Source organism: Stomoxys calcitrans, chromosome 5 (assembly GCF_963082655.1).
Source record: "Stomoxys calcitrans chromosome 5, idStoCalc2.1, whole genome shotgun sequence".
Taxonomy (NCBI): domain Eukaryota; kingdom Metazoa; phylum Arthropoda; class Insecta; order Diptera; family Muscidae; genus Stomoxys; species Stomoxys calcitrans.
This window is the reverse complement of record NC_081556.1, coordinates 97,540,464-97,559,252: the sequence shown is the minus strand read 5'-3', so window position 1 is coordinate 97,559,252 and position 18,789 is coordinate 97,540,464. Positions and strand designations below refer to the sequence as shown.

Genomic DNA, 18,789 nt, shown 5'->3' with positions numbered 1-18,789 from the left:
GCCTCACACTTAATTTGTATGCCAATGGGTCGAATATCTAGAATAGTCTCCAGTGCCCTAGTTGGCGTGGTGCTCATCGCTCCGTCTATGCCATCCACAACATGTTCTCTGAACCTGTTGTATGGTTCTTATGTTGCACTTTTTCTCCATAGCAGTCCACCAAACTACTGAGGTGTAAGTAAGTATTGGTCTAATCACGCTCCTGTACAGCCATCGTAGGATTCAAGCCCCATTTCAAGCCTACGGCCCATTTACATAGTGCCCAACCTCAGTGAGCCTTCTCAGTACGCTCTTGAATGTGACACTTCCAATTCAGTTTCCTGTCCAAGATCAAAACACGGCAAAACAAACGCGGCAAAACAAAAGGGCAAAATCCCAACAACAATTAAACCAAACACTGGTGGAACACCACTGGAACCAACAAAGGCAAACCAGGCAAAAAAAAGTTCTTTTAATAATACACGGTTATTTAGTGCGCGTGCCAAAACCAGGAAACTTAAACGTGTTTCACTTTTTCGCGTCGGAAATAACAAGCAGCGGTTTCAAATTCAGCGAAATTAACAAATTTGTTTATTTGAAGAATATACGTCCGTCCACTTCAACGATCATAGCAACTAGTAACTATTTAATTACAAAACATTCATAATTTCCTTAAACTAATCCAGCGAGTGCGCCATGTAAGCAACGATTAGAAGAAATATCCCACGCCTGAAGACATAGTGGCCACTTCAAAACCAAAATCGGGGTTGCTATCAAAATCACAGAGCAGACCAAACCACGCCACAGCACGAACGTGAACATCCCGGCCACCTTTCAGTCTTGCGGTATCCGAAAGCTCTGAAAATAACTCGAAAAGCAAGGAAAATAAAACAGCAAAAAGAAAAAAAAGAATTAATGCGTTGTTCACATCAGTGCCAACTAGAAAAAGCACATTGATTTCATATTTAATTCATGAGGCAATTCAACTATATTACACAAAAAACAGCATTTTCAAAATTCATTCATGTGAAAAAAAAAATCAAAATTCAAAATCCAACAAATCACCAAGTTCCGAAGTGAGAAAAAAATCCAATTGAAGTAGGCTGCAATGGTTTAAAATATTGTATTATATCGTACCATGGTTAAAGCATATACATGATGTCTTACAGGAAACTAGGGAGTGTAAGAACCTGATATCACATATCCAAAAATTGTGAATTGTGCCAGAGGTTTTCCCAGTGCACCACCAAAGACCCCATTCCGCATTATTTTTGGGTACAAATCTCCTCCCAACGTGATACTCACAGGTGCTGAGGTATAAAAATGCTCGTCTGCCAATTGCAAACCAGGAAACTCATCAACAATTCGTACATCAATGGACTTCTTTGGAGTCACAACTGTGTGATTACGACGCACTTCAGCATATGTTTCGACTGTTGCCGACATCCCGTGATTGCCTCGAATTTGAAGAAGACATCTTGTCTTGTTTCCGACTCGGACCACCCTTTGACCCATTCGACTTACCAAAGACTCAGCTACAATAGAACTCTCAATGCTTGGGTCAATTACGGCTCGTTCATGTATGTAGCGATCCCCACAAACTATCTTTATTACAGCGGTCGCTTTCAGCAGTATGGTCTCTCGTAGGCAGTATGCCGGAATTACCTCTGTTGACATCTCATTTTTACCTTTGTACGGCTTACGCCTCCGTTCATCGAAAGGTACTACCTCCTTCGAAGGTTTGTCCTTGGGGGCATGTTGAGACGAACTAGGTCTCTTGTGCCGATTACCGCGGGACGAACTAGGTCCCCTATTGGTTGCACGTCTGGACGAACTAGGTCCATCATGCTGATGTGAAGATTGGGACGGACGAGGTCCCTTCTTCGACGGGGTCTTGGACGAAGGTTGTGGTCCTTGCCTAGCACCATCATGATACGCCATCACAGTGGACGAACGAGGTCCAGGTTTGTGTAGAAGCGTGTGATGCATATCGCCACATTTGCGACACTTGCCAGTACTTTCACATGTGCGCCATGTATGATCATGTGCTAGGCATCCAGCGCAATGCTGATATATCGAAATAATTTTCATTCGTTCCGCATAATCCATATCCAAAAACTTACGACAGAATCGCAGAGGGTGGTCCTTAAGGCAAACACGGCAAACTATGCGTTTTTTGCCGGCCCGATTGTCGACATTGTATTTTTTTGCTTTAACCATGATTCTAAAATAAAGTAAATAAGTTCTAATTAGAGGGTAGGACGACCAGTTTTACTACTGGCCTCACTATCGGGCCACGTTCGGTCTTGACCTCTACAACACGCACCAGCTGATCGACGCCTGGTAACACCTTAGTGACACGACCTAATCTCCATTCATTCGGTGGGATGTTGTCCTCCTTAATAACTACCATATCCTCCACTTTCACATTGTCGTCAGGATTTTTCCACTTATTTCTTCTCGTTAGTTCCTTCAAGTATTCATTCTTCCACCGGAGACACAAGAGCTGATTTAAAGCCTTAACCCTTTGCCAACGGTTGACAATTGATTCAGGTGTCTCTCGAATGTCTGGTTCGGGGGGAGCTAAAATGGGCCCACCTATCAAAAAATGTCCTGGTGTCAGCGCGTCCAAACAAGATACATCATCAGATATAGGACAAAGTGGCCGCGAATTTAGGCAAGCCTCAATACGGGCCAAGAGTGTTGAAAATTCTTCGAAGGTGTATTTAAGACTACCCGCTATTCTTCTAAAGTGATGCTTGAACGATTTCACTCCAGCCTCCCACAAACCGCCCATATGTGGTGCGCTTGCTGGATTAAAATGCCAACTGATGCCCTGTGTCGCATATGATCCCGTTAGTTGAGGGCCAATCACCTTAAGAAATTCCCGAAACTCGGATTTCAAAGTCTTCGAAGCTCCAACGAAATTAGTGCCGTTGTCCGAATACATTTCCTTGGGGCAACCCCGGCGGGAAACAAAACGGGAGAAAGCTGCCAAGAAGGTTGTTGACGATAAGTCACTAACTGCTTCTAAATGGACAGCCCTTGTGGCAAAACATATAAAAAGACACACGTATCCTTTCGTTATCAAACATGCTCGACCTGTATAGTTCTTTATATCATATGGCCCTGCGAAATCCACACCAGTTCGAGTAAAGGCCCTGTCAAGTATTGTTCTAGAGACTGGCAAAGACGCCATTAACTGACAACGTGTCTTTTTTGCCATTATTGAACAAATTCTACAACGATTTATGGCCCATCGAATCAAATTCTTAACCCGGGGTATCCAAAATTCCGTTCTCAAAACTCTAAGCATCAATTGATTACCACCATGCAGCGTCATTTGATGTACGAAGACTATCAGAAGCCTCGATATTCTACAGTTATAGGGCAAATTCAAAGGATGCTTTTCACTATACGACAGAGAAGTGGCATTATCCAGCCGGCCGCCAACGCGCATCAGGCCCTTCGGATCAATAAATGGGTTTAAGCAAAGTAAATGACTTCTATTTGAAATCGATTGATTATTCAACAATCTATAGTAATCGTCAGTGAAATAAACCTTTTGGGCAACAACAACCAGACGTTCTTTCGAAAGCTGGAGCTCCTCCGAACTCACTGATGTCTGCGAAAAATTCCTCCGGCCATTTAAACAGTCAATGAACCGAAAAACATAAGCCATTACACGCAATGCCCTGGCATAGGATGAGAACCTGTCAAGAATTTCCTCATAATCCTTAATGAAAGTTGAGAAGAGTTTCACCTTCCGTTCCTCCTCCTCTGTAGCAAAGTCAACGTTGCTCTTGTCCCACTGGCTATTAGGAGATTGTAGCCAAGACGGTCCCTGCCACCATAGGGTCTCATCTATAAGATCTTGAGGGCGAACACCCCTGCTAATCAGGTCAGCAGGATTACACTCTGATCGGACATGTCTCCAGTTGTCCTTTCCAACCTTATCAAGAATTTTCGACACCCTATTTGCAACAAAGGTCGTCCATGAGCTAGGTGGTTTTTGGAGCCAAGCAAGAACAATCATAGAGTCGGACCAACAATAAAATTTAGTGTTCTTCTCATCTAAACACAAATCGGTTCTAACGACTCCCATTAAATCTGCCAACAAAAGAGCTCCGCAAAGTTCTAACCTCGGCAGCGAAACAATCTTCAGAGGGGCTACCCTCGATTTAGCCAGTAATAAATGAGCCTGTACGGATCCACCATCCACAACTCGTACATAAATGCAAGCTCCATAAGCCTTTTCTGAAGCGTCCGAAAATCCATGAAGTTCTACTTGAGCGCTAGGGTGAAACCCCACCCACCTTGGAATCCTAATGTGATTCAATGACACATAGTCACAAATAAACTGATTCCACATATTGTGGCTCCTCTCAGTCAATTCCTGATCCCAACCAATTCCTTCACCCCAAATCTGCTGCATCAAGATCTTGGCAACAACAATAACGGGACCAAGCCAACCAGCAGGATCAAATAAGCTGGCAATTATAGATAAAACTTCTCTTTTCGTAAAATTCAGCTTCATTTGAATTGGCTTGACTGAAAAATAGAAGAAGTCACCCTTGGCGTTCCACCTTATACCCAACGTCTTGGCATTACTCTCGTCTTCGATTTCCAAAAAATTCTCACTAAGACGGTGGCCAGATGGTAATCCCTGCAGAATTTTTTCATCATTCGCGGTCCACTTCCTCATAGAAAACCCAGCAGAGGACAAGGCTTGAATCAATTGGTCCCTAGCCGCTATAGCCAGTGTCACTTCGTGTGCTCCCGCGAGAGCATCATCCACATACATCATATGACGCAATATCTTAGCTGCCAAAGGCAGCTCCTTCTCAACATCTGAGGCCAACTGTAACAGGGTTCTAATGGCCAAAAATGGTGCACAATTAACACCAAATGTTACAGTTTTTAACTCAAAATCTTTTAAAACAGCCTTGGGATCCTTGCGAAAAACTATTCTCTGGAATCTTGTATGTTCCTTATGTAGCCAAATTTGACGGTACATCTTCTCGATGTCCCCATTAAAAACAAACCGATAAAAACGCCATCGTATTATCAACAACATTAGGTCATTTTGCAGAATGGGACCAGGGTACAAAGTGTCGTTTAAACTCAAGCCGGTGGAAGTTTTACAAGAGGCATTAAAGACTACCCTTACCTTTGTGGAAGTGCTCTCAGGTTTAATTACTGCATGATGGGGAAGATAAAAAGAATTCAAATCCTCTTGAATTTTAGGGATCTCCGTCATATGGCCTAATAGCACATATTCATCAAGGACACCGTCATATGTGGACTTAAATTCCGGTTTATTACACAATGACACCTCATTTCTCAAAAACTGGCGATACGCCTTCGTCCTGGAAAGACCAAGACCCTTCCCATTTGCAAATTGAGGTCTAAAAGGTAGCGATACAACATATCGACCATCCGGCAACCTTGTAGTAGTACTTTTGTAGACGTCTTCACAATATTCATCATCTGGACTGTATTTGAAAACCTTGGGTGGTTCCTCTAATAACCAAAATCTCTCCAAAAGCCTGTCTAGCTCGACCGCAGTGCAAAATGAGACACAGGTAGTAAATGTCCCAGGACTTGAGTCAGAAATCGGCCCTGTAAGTATCCAGCCAAAAATAGTTTCCTGGGCCACAAGAGACCCGAGTACGTTTTGCCGAACACCACCCAGCAAGATCTGAGGATAGATATCACCGCCAATTAATATGTCCACTTGATCACTCCTACCGAATTTCGGGTCGGCCAAAGGAAGATCGCCCAACGAAAAGGAATCTGGAATGTCAAGAGTGTGACCAGGCAGACGTCCCGTTAATCGTGGCAGAACTAAACTAGAAACTTGCACCTCAAAACCCACATTATGAGGAGACTTCAAAGAAATTCACATTGTTTCTCCGCTGATCCCGCTAATGCATTATTTAAACCTGACACCCTGGCATTGACCTTTCTTACAGGGAGATTAAGTCGTCGTTGTAGTTTCTCGGAAATAAATGTAGCCTGAGAGCCAGAATCAATCAACGCCCTTGCCGAGAAAACAGTTCCATTAACCTCAATGTGAACAATGGCCGTCCCCAAAAGCACCTGCTTCCGAGTAGATACGAAACAATTTTGTACCCTGGATTCATCACTCGCAGCGTTCTGGGCCGCAAACCGACTCGTACCAGGCTGAGCCTCCAAATTCACCATGTCTTCAGTATCCAGCTGTCTAGATTCTTTATGCAAGAGAGTGTGATGCCTCAATTTGCATTTCGAGCAACTAAATTTGCTTGTACACTGATTTAGCTTATGATTACTGCTGAAGCAATTCAAACAAAGATTATTCCTTTTCACAGTAATAAACCTTTGCTCTTGATTCATTTCTAAAAACCTTGGGCAGGACTTCACAACATGATCTTGTGAACACACAAAACACAATCTTTTATCCATATTAGTCTGGTACGACTTTACCTTGCTGCTGGACCGGGAAGCTTCGTGAGAATCCTTTGTATCCGTCGGTTTAACCTCATGGGAATGTGTCAGGTCATACACTGTTTCCAAAGACTGGAATCTAGCTGTCAGAAAATCGTCCAGATCCGACCACTTTGAAATCTCCGTCTTATTTCTAACAGTCTGCTCCCAAAGCGATAAAGTATTAGTTGGTAACTTGGTTGAGCACAAAAATACAAAAATTGGATCCCAACTGTGTATATCGATTTCATGCAATTTCAAAGCGGTAATACAATTATTGATGTCCCGCTGAAGGCGATTTATCTCCCCTGCTGACTCGGATTTAACCGATCCAAGATTAAAAAGAATCTTCAACTGACTATTGACCAATATTCTCTTGTTCTCATATCGACTTTTAAGATTGGACCATGCGTTCTCAAACCCATCATTCGTCAAAGGGGATTTTTTAACTATTTCCAAAGCCTCCCCCTGAGTACTTTGACGCAAATAGAACAGCTTCTCAACAGGTGTAATGGATTTACAATCAATGTATACGGCTGTAAACATATCTCTAAACGAAGGCCATGACAAGTAGTCACCGTGAAAAACTTCAGTGGTGCAGGGTGGCAAACGCAAACGATGGTCCAAAAACCTATTTTCCAAAGGTTCTCTCCGTTGGACTTGGTGAGGACTAGCCATTGTTGACGACAAAGTGGAATGGTTAGCGAATGACTGGGACAACTCACCCATTTGTGCTGCACAACTGATGTAGGCTTCTCTACACTGCCTATATAAACGTGAAGCCTCTTCTTCATTCTCCGACCCATCGCATTCAACACTGAAACTCTCATAAGCTGTGTTTATCCTATTCCAAAGCCTGTTAAGTTCTGCCTTCCGCAGTTCCACAGTAAACATGGTATGATCGTCGTTGTTCATAGCATTGTATTCATTCTCGAAATCGAGGAATACCGCCACAAGTTTCCTAAATTTAATGAAAAATTTCGACTCTGCCATGTTTCACCTAAACAAGACCAAACTGATCACCGAATCCCGATAAATATCCGAGGGCAACGAAATTTGGTGAAAACTAGCAAGGAAGCCACAAATAAAAATAATTACCAATTAAATAAAATTGCGGGACGAATCAACTTCTTATGATAAGTCTCTTACTACAGAGAATGTCAGGTATGTAAAACGAAGACCGATTGTTAGCAAAGAAAAAGAAAAAAGAATTTCCACAATAATATATAGGGGTATGCTATTTTCACTGAAGCACTTTTCCCAAAACGCTCACCAAGGCCTTGCTAAATTATCCAAGTATAGCGAAACTTGTGGAAAATAGCAAATTAAATAATTGTCCACGAAATACAAGTGAAATATATGAGAAGGACGAATCAACTTCTGATTATACGTCTCCACTTTACTTAGACAGCTTGCTAAAAAGAATGTGGACAAACGAAAATTCTTCGGCTAGATAAAAATATAAAAAATAACTCTTTTCCATACAAGAATTAAAAACACTGGTTGCAATTGTAGCACTTCCAACCAAAAACAGCGAAATTTTACTAAAATAGCAATTTAATTATAACAAATTCAATGCAAACCAAAACCAAAAGTAATGGACGAAGCAACTTGTTATTAGAAGTCTCCTTTACCAACAGTACAAAATGTCAACAGCTGTCAACAAAGATAAATGAAAAATAAAAACACAACCATTTATCTTGCACAGGCACCAATTAGATTTGTTATTATTAATATTTTTTTTTTTTACATTTCTCCTTTATTTTGCGGTATGTCTTTGTTTTAATTAAACATTCAACAAAGAAATTTTGCTCCAAAGCGAAAAACCAAAATAAAGCAGAATAACAAGAAGAAGACCAACGAGTAATTTAATGTTATTTGTTGGTATTTTGTATCAATACGTCGATCAGCTGTGACGTCGTTGCCAGATCCACACCTTTTAGGATTAAAAAATGGGGTACTCAACAACAAGTAAATTTTATTAACAACTTTACTTTTGTTAATAAAAAGGTTAGTACGCACCAATAAACCGATAATATTACCTGATTTGGCCTAAATCTGTGGGAGAGATTAAAAGTGATCCTCGTATTCCAACGTATCCGGTTCGAAGGACCTATGTTACGCGGCAAAACAAAAGGGCAAAATCCCAACAACAATTAAACCAAACACTGGTGGAACACCACTGGAACCAACAAAGGCAAACCAGGCAAAAAAAAGTTCTTTTAATAATACACGGTTATTTAGTGCGCGTGCCAAAACCAGGAAACTTAAACGTGTTTCACTTTTTCGCGTCGGAAATAACAAGCAGCGGTTTCAAATTCAGCGAAATTAACAAATTTGTTTATTTCAAGAATATACGTCCGTCCACTTCAACGATCATAGCAACTAGTAACTATTTAATTACAAAACATTCATAATTTCCTTAAACTAATCCAGCGAGTGCGCCATGTAAGCAACGATTAGAAGAAATATCCCACGCCTGAAGACATAGTGGCCACTTCAAAACCAAAATCGGGGTTGCTATCAAAATCACAGAGCAGACCAAACCACGCCACAGCACGAACGTGAACAATTTGAAATTGTCAGATATCGAAATCGTCTTATTGAGGAAACATGGTGCGTTAAATTAGCCCACCTTCGTCTCCCTCGTGAACAGGCATATTTCAGTCTTATCTGGGTTAACATTGAGACCTCTGGGTCTAGCCCAGTCATATGCCATATGCATGACCCTTCCGTCCTTCTGCATAGCTCGTTCGGATCCTTACCTCTTAGAAGTATTATAACATCGTCTGCGTAGCAGATGGGTTCAAATCGCTCCTCAGTCAGCATCCTTAATAGGTCATTTATGTTGGTCACCCATAAGAGTGGCGATAAAATACCCCCTGTGGCGTGCCACTTTCTCCCTTATATTTATGCCATGGGACACACAATTTATCGACCTGTTCCTTAGCATATGGTTTATCCAGTCTCTAAGGACCGGGTCCACCCGGTACTAGTCTAAGGATTGGATCAGTGTGACGCTCCGCACATTGTTAAAAGCCCCCTCGATGTCAATGCATACCGCCCGTGTTTACGTTTTGGCATCGAAGGATTCTTCTATTTTATGTACAACCTCGTGCAGGGCAGTATCCACCGACCTTCCCTTGACATAAGCATGCTGTTTGTATTTGAGCAGTTCGCTGAATGTCCTACTCTTTATTATGGTGTCCACAATACGTTCCATGGTTTTGAGTAGAAAGGTCGTAAGGCTTATGGGTCTGTAGGCTTTTGGTGTCGTATAACTTGCCTTGCCGGGATTGGGTATAAACACCACCCTTGTCTGCTGCCAGGCTTTCGCTGTTTAGAAGAAACTCTGAGACATCATTAATTCAATGTTAGTTTGCTTTATAACAGCCGGTTGAATATCCACGTGAAATCCCATTTCCTGCACAGGCAGCGGAACCGGAATATGAGCGTGATGGGATCCTTCGTTCCGATCCTATCGACCCTACACTCAGGTAACCTAATCTGGAAACCAATGGAAGCCACCGTGGCTAACATGCGGCACTCGATTCAGACTCGGCATTAAAAAGAAGGCTCCTTATCATTGAGCTTTAACTCTAATCGGACTGCACTCATTGATATGACAGAAGTATCCCCTGCTCCTAAATGGAATGTTCATGGGAAATTTAGTATTTTGTAATCTGGAAACCAATTGGTCAACGTAGACAAGCAGAAGTTTTGACTCGAATATTTGAATAGCTCTCATTTAAGTGCCGGTATTGGTAAATAATGATTTACGGTCACGTCACAATCAAACTCCTCGAGCCTCTCGGAGGGATGATAGTACCTCAGTCAGTTTCGGCGATGTACAAATGACTGACATCTGCGATAGGTTAAACATCTACCGATGATCGATAAATAACAGTGGATAAAATTCCACTCAAAATTCACAAAAATTTTATAAAGAAACAACATTTCACATTAGGATAATACAATAGGTTCACAGGTTGCGGATAGTGAAATGCTCCATATGGAGTAGCTGCAACGGCTGTCGCCGACAATCAATTGGCACAAATACTGAGTGGCTATGATGTTCGATATGACAAGGCGGGTAAATGGCGCCTTTAAATAACCAATGGCCATTCTGTTCCTGTGGCGATTGGTCTTTTGGACCGGAATGAGTATGCTCACCTACAACATTTGCATTTTGTCTTCGCATAGGCGGAGCGATGAGAACAATGCCCACTAGTGCACTGGAGACTACACAAGATATCCGATCCATTGACATACAGATTAAGTGTGAGGCAGCCATTGCGGCTATGAGACTTTAGGCGATGGGAGAGAGGGAAGTAGTAGGTCATACCATCGCGGTATAATCGAGGCGACGATAGGAAACCTGGAACGAATGGAAGAGGTTTTCAATCGGACATCTGAGACGGAACTTGGGGTCGAGTGCGAGCTACCGTTGCCAGCGGCACAGTCTTGGATTGACGGAACTTATTATTGCCATCTGGACGACCATGTTACACTGGTGAATCAAAGATAGATGATAGAATGGGACTGGAGGTCTACATTGAAAAACCAGGGACTGAGATCATGGAATGCATGAGGTGGTGTGGTGTTAACGCGAGGACTTCGAGTGTAAACTAGCTATCAGGGCAATAACAACCAGGACAGTAAGGTCACGAAGTTTGCGCCTCTTAACTTGTAACTGAGCATTGCTGTAGGAGCTTCAGCAGAAACGGTTCGTAAATCCTTTGATATACCAAATATTGCCAAATATGTTGACTTCATCAATGTTATGGCCTATGACTTGCAAGACGTCTATTTAACGAGGAAAATGCCAAATAAATGTTGAATATTGTATTATTGGGTTGCCCAAAAAGTAATTGCGGATTTTTCATATAGTCGGCGTTGACAAATTTTTTTCACAGCTTGTGACTCTGTAATTGCATTCTTCCTTCTTTCAGTTATCAGCTGTTACTTTTAGCTTGCTTTAGAAAAAAAGTGTAAAAAAAGTATATTTGATTAAAGTTCATTCTAAGACTTATTAAAAATGCATTTACTTTCTTTTAAAAAATCCGCAATTACTTTTTGGGCAACAAATAAGAACTGGCTAAATCAAGGTGAGTGGAATAATTCAATGATGTATAAGAGTGCATTCATTATTTTTCATTTCCTCTTGAATGAAGACCTAATCTTGCTTCAAAGGTAATACTAGTTTAGCTTTCTTTAGTCACACTATGCAATTAACGGATAGCCAAAAAACTACACCTGGGTTAGAATGAAATTTGTTTCCTGAAAACTAATTGGACCAAGGTTTTTGATAATGCGCATGTTCTACCCTATAAGTTCAAAGGCAATCAATGGAAAGGCTTTGATGACGAATAGAGTATTAATATAAAATTGGATTTTTTGAAAGAGTTGAATCTTGGACACACTATGGTTTGGTCTTTTGAGACCGATGATTTTCGCGGTGTTTTCCTTTTTAAATGATGCCAATAGAGAAATTTTTGCCTGTAGCACCTCACCGGCGACCAAGCCCATAGCCAACACCAAGCATCCCACCATAACAACTAGTCCAATTGCCGCATCCACAGCAATACCATCATTTTCATCGGGTTGTAGCTGGGATTGTTACTTTGGTATTGCTAATTATTGTTATAATTGTTATCAGTGCGTGAGTCTAATAATTAAACCTAGAAAAATAAGTTTGCTGATATCAGTAAAGAAAGTCTGCTGACTTTGGTTCACTTTTGAAGGAAACCTTATCAAATTTTTGAACTCCTAAATGACCGTTGAAGAGTTTTTGATATTTTTTTTGGGCATGTAAATCTTTGTATAATAATCAAATTGAAGAAATTTGGAAAAAAATTACCCTACATATCTCCAAAATTGTTCAAATTTTGGAGACACTTTGGACAACTTTCGTCTCTTTATAAGTTGCAATCTGGCGATTGGTAATAAAGTTATAAATCTACATTTATTACTAGGAACAGGCAGGTGGTACTAGATGTTGCCTTTGTATCAGAAAATATCAGCGGAAGGATATGTGACTGTGAAGTGTTGGATGACCCCAGATTTTCTGATCTTGGTTGTTTTAGTTTCAGCCTTGGAGAATATATTACAGAAGGGGTCCCTCGACTAAACAGAAGAAAGGCGGATTGTTATAAATTTGGGCACATAATTTGCAAGACTTTCCCTTCCAGATCTGGAAAGGAATTTGAAACTGCGAAGGACATAGACATTATAGTTAAGCGCATCACGAAGGCCCTTAACGACTCACTTATGTCAGCAAGTCTTACATACAAACCAAAAGATAAACAGCGACCACAATGTGGACCCCGGTGCGGCAAGTGATAGCATGTGTTGGGCATGTGGGGAAGATGATAAGACGTTCGGCTTTCGCGGCCCACTGACATCGGTACTTAGGTGGGGACACAATACCAGACATGAACCAACATAGGGGCGTGGTATGGAAAACTATTAGGGATTTTGTAAGTAGCACGGAATTCCTAACTTAGATTTTCTTTTTGAGGTTACTTTTTAGTATTGAGAGTGCACAACAAGCCAATTACTGGCTTAGATGTATGTCCATTGTGGCATATGGCGGATTAATATCCGCACCCTCTTTTCAACCTCACCTAACATTTCACAGAAACTTTATCAAAGACTAAGTTTTACAGAGATGTCAGCTAGAGATAAAATTGTGCAAAAGCTTTATCTGAAGACAAAATTTTATGACAAATGTCGGTCGGGCAATACCACTTCCAATCATAAAGATTTTTATATATTTATCTATTCCTGTTCATGCGCAAGCTTTCTTTTCTTGTGGGTTATTCATCAGAAAAATTTTTCAGCGCAGGTTTTCCCACTATATACCACTGAAATAATTGAGATTGCTGTGCACAACCGGCTAAACTTCTGCATCGCTATCAGAGCTTTATACCTGACCCTTTTTTTTGTTTTTTCAATCACCGAATATATTCCACGCGTTGGTACTACGAAATTGAATGGAAAGAGTTATTACTTTTTTATGGCAAGTAAAGAGTGATCTTTTGGCTATTATATTTTTGGCAACACTGGTTTAAGCAGCTCACGCATGTTTCGTGTTTTGTTTCATACATCTTCAGTTTTGTCTATAATTTAACCATGATTCGTCTTACAAATGAACAAAATACGTGCTCTGTTAAGAAAGTTCTTAGCGCGCTTTTTCCATTGAGCGAAGAAGCTCAGTTCTGCCTCAATGGATACGTAAATAGACAGATTTGTCGATTTTGGAGTGAAAATCAGCCAGAAGCAATGCAAGAGCTACCAATGCATCCAGAAAAAGACACAGTTTGTTGCGGTTTATGGGCTGGTGTCATCATTGGACCGTACTTCTTCAAAGATTATGTGAATCGTAACATAACTGTGAATAGTGAGCGCTGTCGTGAGATGATATCCAAGACATGTGGTTCAACAAGACGGTGCCACACAGCACGCGTAACAATGGACTTATTGAGAAGTGAGTTCGGTGAACATTTTAGTTGACGCTCATGACCTGTAAATTGGCCGCCGTGCGATTTAACGCTTTTAGACTATTTTTTGTGGGACTATGTTCAAGGTCGATTCTATACAGTCATGCCCAATTTAATTGACGCATTGCAAGACAACATTGAAGCAATTATTCGTGAGATACCGAAAGAGTATGCCAAAATTGGACAAAGCGGTTGGACCATATGAGACGCAGTCACGGTCAAAACATTAAATTATATGGTCCGTACTATCGATTCAAATAAAGAGTTCATGCATTTTAGCTCTCAAAAAATTACCCATTGTTTTCAAACTGGTGAAGTGTCTAAGTGTCTGGCCGTTGTAGAGCCACATACAGGCGATTGTAACAAACGAAAATAAGCAAATCAAACTATTTGCGAAAGTGTTGTTGTATTTTTTTTATACCCTCCACCATAAGATGGGGGGTATACTAATTTCGTCATTCTGTTTGTAACTACTCGAAATATTCGTCTGAGACCCCATAAACTATATATATTCTTGATCGTCGTGACATTTTATGTCGATCTAGCCATGTCCGTCCGTCTGTCCGTCCGTCTGTCTGTCGAAAGCACGCTAACTTCCGAAGGAGTAAAGCTAGCCGCTTGAAATTTTGCACAAATACTTCTTATTAGTGTAGGTCGGTTGGTATTGTAAATGGGCCATATCGGTCCATGTTTTGATATAGCTGTCATATAAACCGATCTTGGGTCTTGACTTCTTGAGCCTCTAGAGGGCGCAATTCTTATCCGATTTGAATGAATTTTGGCACTACGTGTTTTGTTATGATAGCCAACAACTGTGCCAAGTATGGTTCAAATCGGTCTATAACCTGATATAGCTGCCATATAAACCGATCTTGGGTCTTGACTTCTTGAGCCTCTAGAGTGTGCAATTCTTGTCCGATTGGAATGATTTTTGGCACGACGTGTTTTGTTATAATATCCAACAACTGTGCCAAGTATGGTTCAAATCGGTTCATAACCTGATATAGCTGTCATATAAACCGATCTGGGATCTTGACTTCTTGAGCCTCTAGAGGTCGCAATTATTATCCGATTTGCCTGAAATTTTGTACGACGGATTCTCTCATGACCATCAACATACGTGTTTGTTATGGTCTGAATCGGTCTATAGCCCGATACAGCTCCCATATAAATCGATCTCTCTATTTTACTTCTTGAGCCCCCAAAGGGCGCAATTCTTATTCGAATTAGCTGAAATTTTACACAGGTCTCCAACATATAATTTAATTGTGGTCCAAACCGGACCATATCTCGATATCGCTCTAATAGCGGAACAAAACTTTTCTTATATCCTTTTTTGCTAAGAAGAGATGCCGGGAAAAGAACTCGACAAATGCGCTGCATGGTGGAGGGTATATAAGATTCGGCCCGGCCGAATTTGTTTTACCTGCCTCCTTTTTGGGGTTTTAATCGCCGAATATGTTCCACTCGATGGTACAACGAAATTAAATTCTATTTCTAGTATTTTCAAACCGGCAAGTGAAAAGCATTGACAACAACAAAGCATACCTGCGAATTAGAATCGAACCTAAGTCAAAGGTTTAAAGGTCATATATGTGAAGTGCCTAAGTATCTGGCCCTTGTAGAGCTACATACAAGCGATTTAAACAAACGAAAATAAGCAAGCCAAACTACAATAATTGCGAAAGTGTTGTTGTTTTTTTTTTTTTTTACTTGTAATTGGTCGATGGCTTTGGTCGATCATCCTCCTTGGCCGCAACCTATGACATCACCCAAAACCACAATGCAATGCAAAAAAACTCTTAAAAGTGATTAAATTGAATAGAACTGATAGAAACCCCAATTATACTCCATTGCTGTGTGCATAACAACATTCAAAGATTTTCATTAAAGTGCTTGGCATCTCTTTTTGTTTATCATTTCAAATCAAATCTCATTTACATAAACAGACATTGATATACATCATAGTCAGGCAAGCGATGTCCTTCTATGTTGACATTAACCTCCGGTCATGGAAGTTATTACAAAATATCTTGATTCATTTCTTACAATTGCTCTCATACTTGGAGTTTGACGGGAAGCATTTTTTTTTTCGTAAAAATGAAAATAATAGACAATAATGCTACTAGTACTTCTGTAACGACTTAACTTGACTTTTAGTTGGGTTGTGTCTTACGTTGAGCCTGGGATTTTTGCATTTTTGGCTAATGGCCAAACAATTTTGTTTATGGCCAGAGAAAAAAACCTGACTACTGAAAACTAAAGTACAGCAAATCCACCAAAGAGGTTTTATTGAAAACATATTTTGTGTGATAGATTCTTCAATGTAAGAATAGTTACAGGGAAGTAGTAATATATCTTCCTTTAAAAATGGATTTTGTTGGCAAAACTGAAAACATAGCTCATTAGTCTGGTAAGCTTTGTTTTGAAAGTAAAAGACCACATATTGCTCCACCACTCCCTTGACAAAACACACTTAGGGCAAGAGACTAGCAACGCACAGTGGGAGAAAAAAAACTAATAAAAAATATGCCATTTGGGAACGGATAGAGATAACTCTCTGAAATTTGACCATTTGTAGCCTCCACAGAAAATTTACTTAAAAATTCCCGATTTTGAAACCATCTTTGCTCGAATGCGATATTTAGGGGATTTTTTAACAAAAATTCGGGCAGAATTCAAAATTCGGCACATTTTTGAAGTGCCGAGGTGACCAACTTTAAGTGCCTGCCAAGAGGCGTCCGGACCACTTAGGGTCTTACACATGATCTCAATAACTCATTATGTTTAACCATTAATTTTCGAGAGGAGAGTCCCAGTGAGTAGTCCGGTGGCACTGGCTCTTAATTAAATACTGAGTGCCAACGATAGTCGAGATGACAAGGCGAGTTATTGGCGTCTTCAAATAACCAAAGGCATATATCAGCGTCTGTTCCCAGGTTAGGGGCGGCTGGAGGCGAGCATCGGATCATGGAGCAAGCGGCTCGCCACAACGAGCGCTATATGTGCAATCCCACAAAATCCATGCGGTTGAGGCGGTGAGCCAGTAACCCGCCCGGAAAACTATGAGAACTACTATGAGAAACAAAGGAATAGTAAAAACGGACCCCCTCCCAAATGAAAAAAGGACTACGATTTGCGGATCTGCACATGGCATGTCCGCACTCTTTATAGAGAAGGTGCAGTATACACGCTGGCGGATGTATTGGAGAAGTACAAGGCAGATATTACCGCCTTAGTGCGGTAGTGCGATGGACTGGGAATGGCGTCACTACAACACTAAACGGTGACGAACTATTGGGTTGCCCAAAAAGTAATTGCGGATTTTTCATATACAATAGTTGGCGTTGACAAATTTTGTCACAGCTTGTGACTCTGTAAATGCATTCTTTCTTCTGTCAGTTATCAGCTGTTACTTTTAGCTTGCTTTAGAAAAAAGTGTAAAAAAAGTATATTTGATTAAAGTTCATTCTAAATCTTATTAAAAATGCATTTACTTTCTTTTAAAAAATCCGCAATTACTTTTTGGGCAACCCAATACTCTGTAGCTGCCATAACACGAGGCATGAATTTGGCTGCGGATTTGTGTATAGTCGGAGACTGAAATACCTTGTCTCCAGCTTTACTCCGGTGGATGAGAGGCTAGCCACAATCCGCATAAAAGCCAAATTCTTCAACATCAGCCTTATTTGTGCCCATGCCCCGACGGAAGACAAAGACTAGCAGACCAAGGATATTATCTACGAGCGTCTAGAGAGAGAATATGACCGCTGCCCCGCCCATGATATTAAAATCGTTGTGGGAGATTTTAATGCGAAAATAGGGAAGGAAGACATTTTTGGTCCAATAGTCGGAAAGTTTAGCCTCCACGAGATAACGTCCAGTAATGGGTTGAGACTGATAGATTTCGCCGCGGCAAAAAACATGGTAGTTAGTAGCACCAGATTTCAACATAAAAATTAAAAATATTCACAAAGCCACATGGCTGTCACCCGATCAAAACACGAGAAACCAAATTGATCGCGTTGTTATAGATGGAAGGCATTCATACAGCGTGTTAGATATACGATCGATCCGTGTAGCGAATATAGATTCGGAACATTACCTTGTTGCAGCAAAGGTTCGCACCCGTTTGAACATGGCGAGGAAAGTACGATCTGACACTGCACGGAAGCTGGACATTGAAAAGCTGCAAACACAACAAATGGCAGCGGCATACTCCACTCGACTGACCCAACTGCTTGATGTAAACACTCCTTGTTCCGATGATATAATGGCGCAGTGGCAAACTATTGCCCACTCCATCGAAAATGCCGCGAAATTCGTACTTGGATACCGGAAGTCTCCTGCAAGAAACCCATGGTACGACCAAGAGTGTCGAGATGCTACTGAAGTCAAGAATGCGGCATAGAGAGTAACCCGGCAATCAGTAGCAATGCGCCAGATGTAGGAGAGGTATCGGGAGAAAGGGAGAGAGGAGAAACGCCTATTCCGCAGAAAGAAAAACGAAATGGAAAGACGTGAGTGTGAGTGAATTGAGATTTACAGGAGTCAGAATGAAGTCCGAAAATTCTACCAAAGAATAAAACACCAAACCGATGGCTTTGGTGCAAGCACATCCTCCTGCAGAGACAAAGAAGGAAATCTGGTAACTGACACAGATAACATGCTGAGGATATGGAAATAACATTTTACCCAACTGCTAGTGTCCGATGTTGGCGGTGAAGAGGATACCACAGAACCAATCCCTGATGATGGTGTAGAATGTCTACCTCCTAGTCAGAATGTGGTCCAAGTAGCAGTGACCCGACTAAAGAACAACAGGGCAGCCGGAGCCGAC

General features: G+C 41.0%; 1 protein-coding gene across 1 annotated transcript; it reads right to left on the bottom strand.

Moving 5' to 3' along the window:
* Window positions 1-688: 688 nt before the first annotated feature.
* LOC131997961 (uncharacterized) lies at window positions 689-7,440 on the bottom strand. Its single transcript, XM_059369880.1, has 4 exons — window positions 5,953-7,440; window positions 2,262-5,869; window positions 1,285-2,203; window positions 689-847 (listed from the first exon to the last, which is right to left on the bottom strand). Exons 1-4 carry the CDS (start codon window positions 7,438-7,440, stop codon window positions 689-691), a joined length of 6,174 nt encoding a protein of 2,057 aa, XP_059225863.1.
* Window positions 7,441-18,789: the final 11,349 nt, after the last annotated feature.

Excerpts from the sequence above, each read along its gene's own strand:
- LOC131997961 (XM_059369880.1), bottom strand. The coding sequence starts at position 7,440 with ATGGCAGAGTCGAAATTTTTCATTAAATTTAGGAAACTTGTGGCGGTA. Across the intron at positions 5,870-5,952 it reads AACGACGACTTAATCTCCCT|TCTCCTCATAATGTGGGTTT; the intron begins GTAAGAAAGGTC and ends ATTTCTTTGAAG. Across the intron at positions 2,204-2,261 it reads GAACGTGGCCCGATAGTGAG|AATCATGGTTAAAGCAAAAA; the intron begins GCCAGTAGTAAA and ends ACTTTATTTTAG.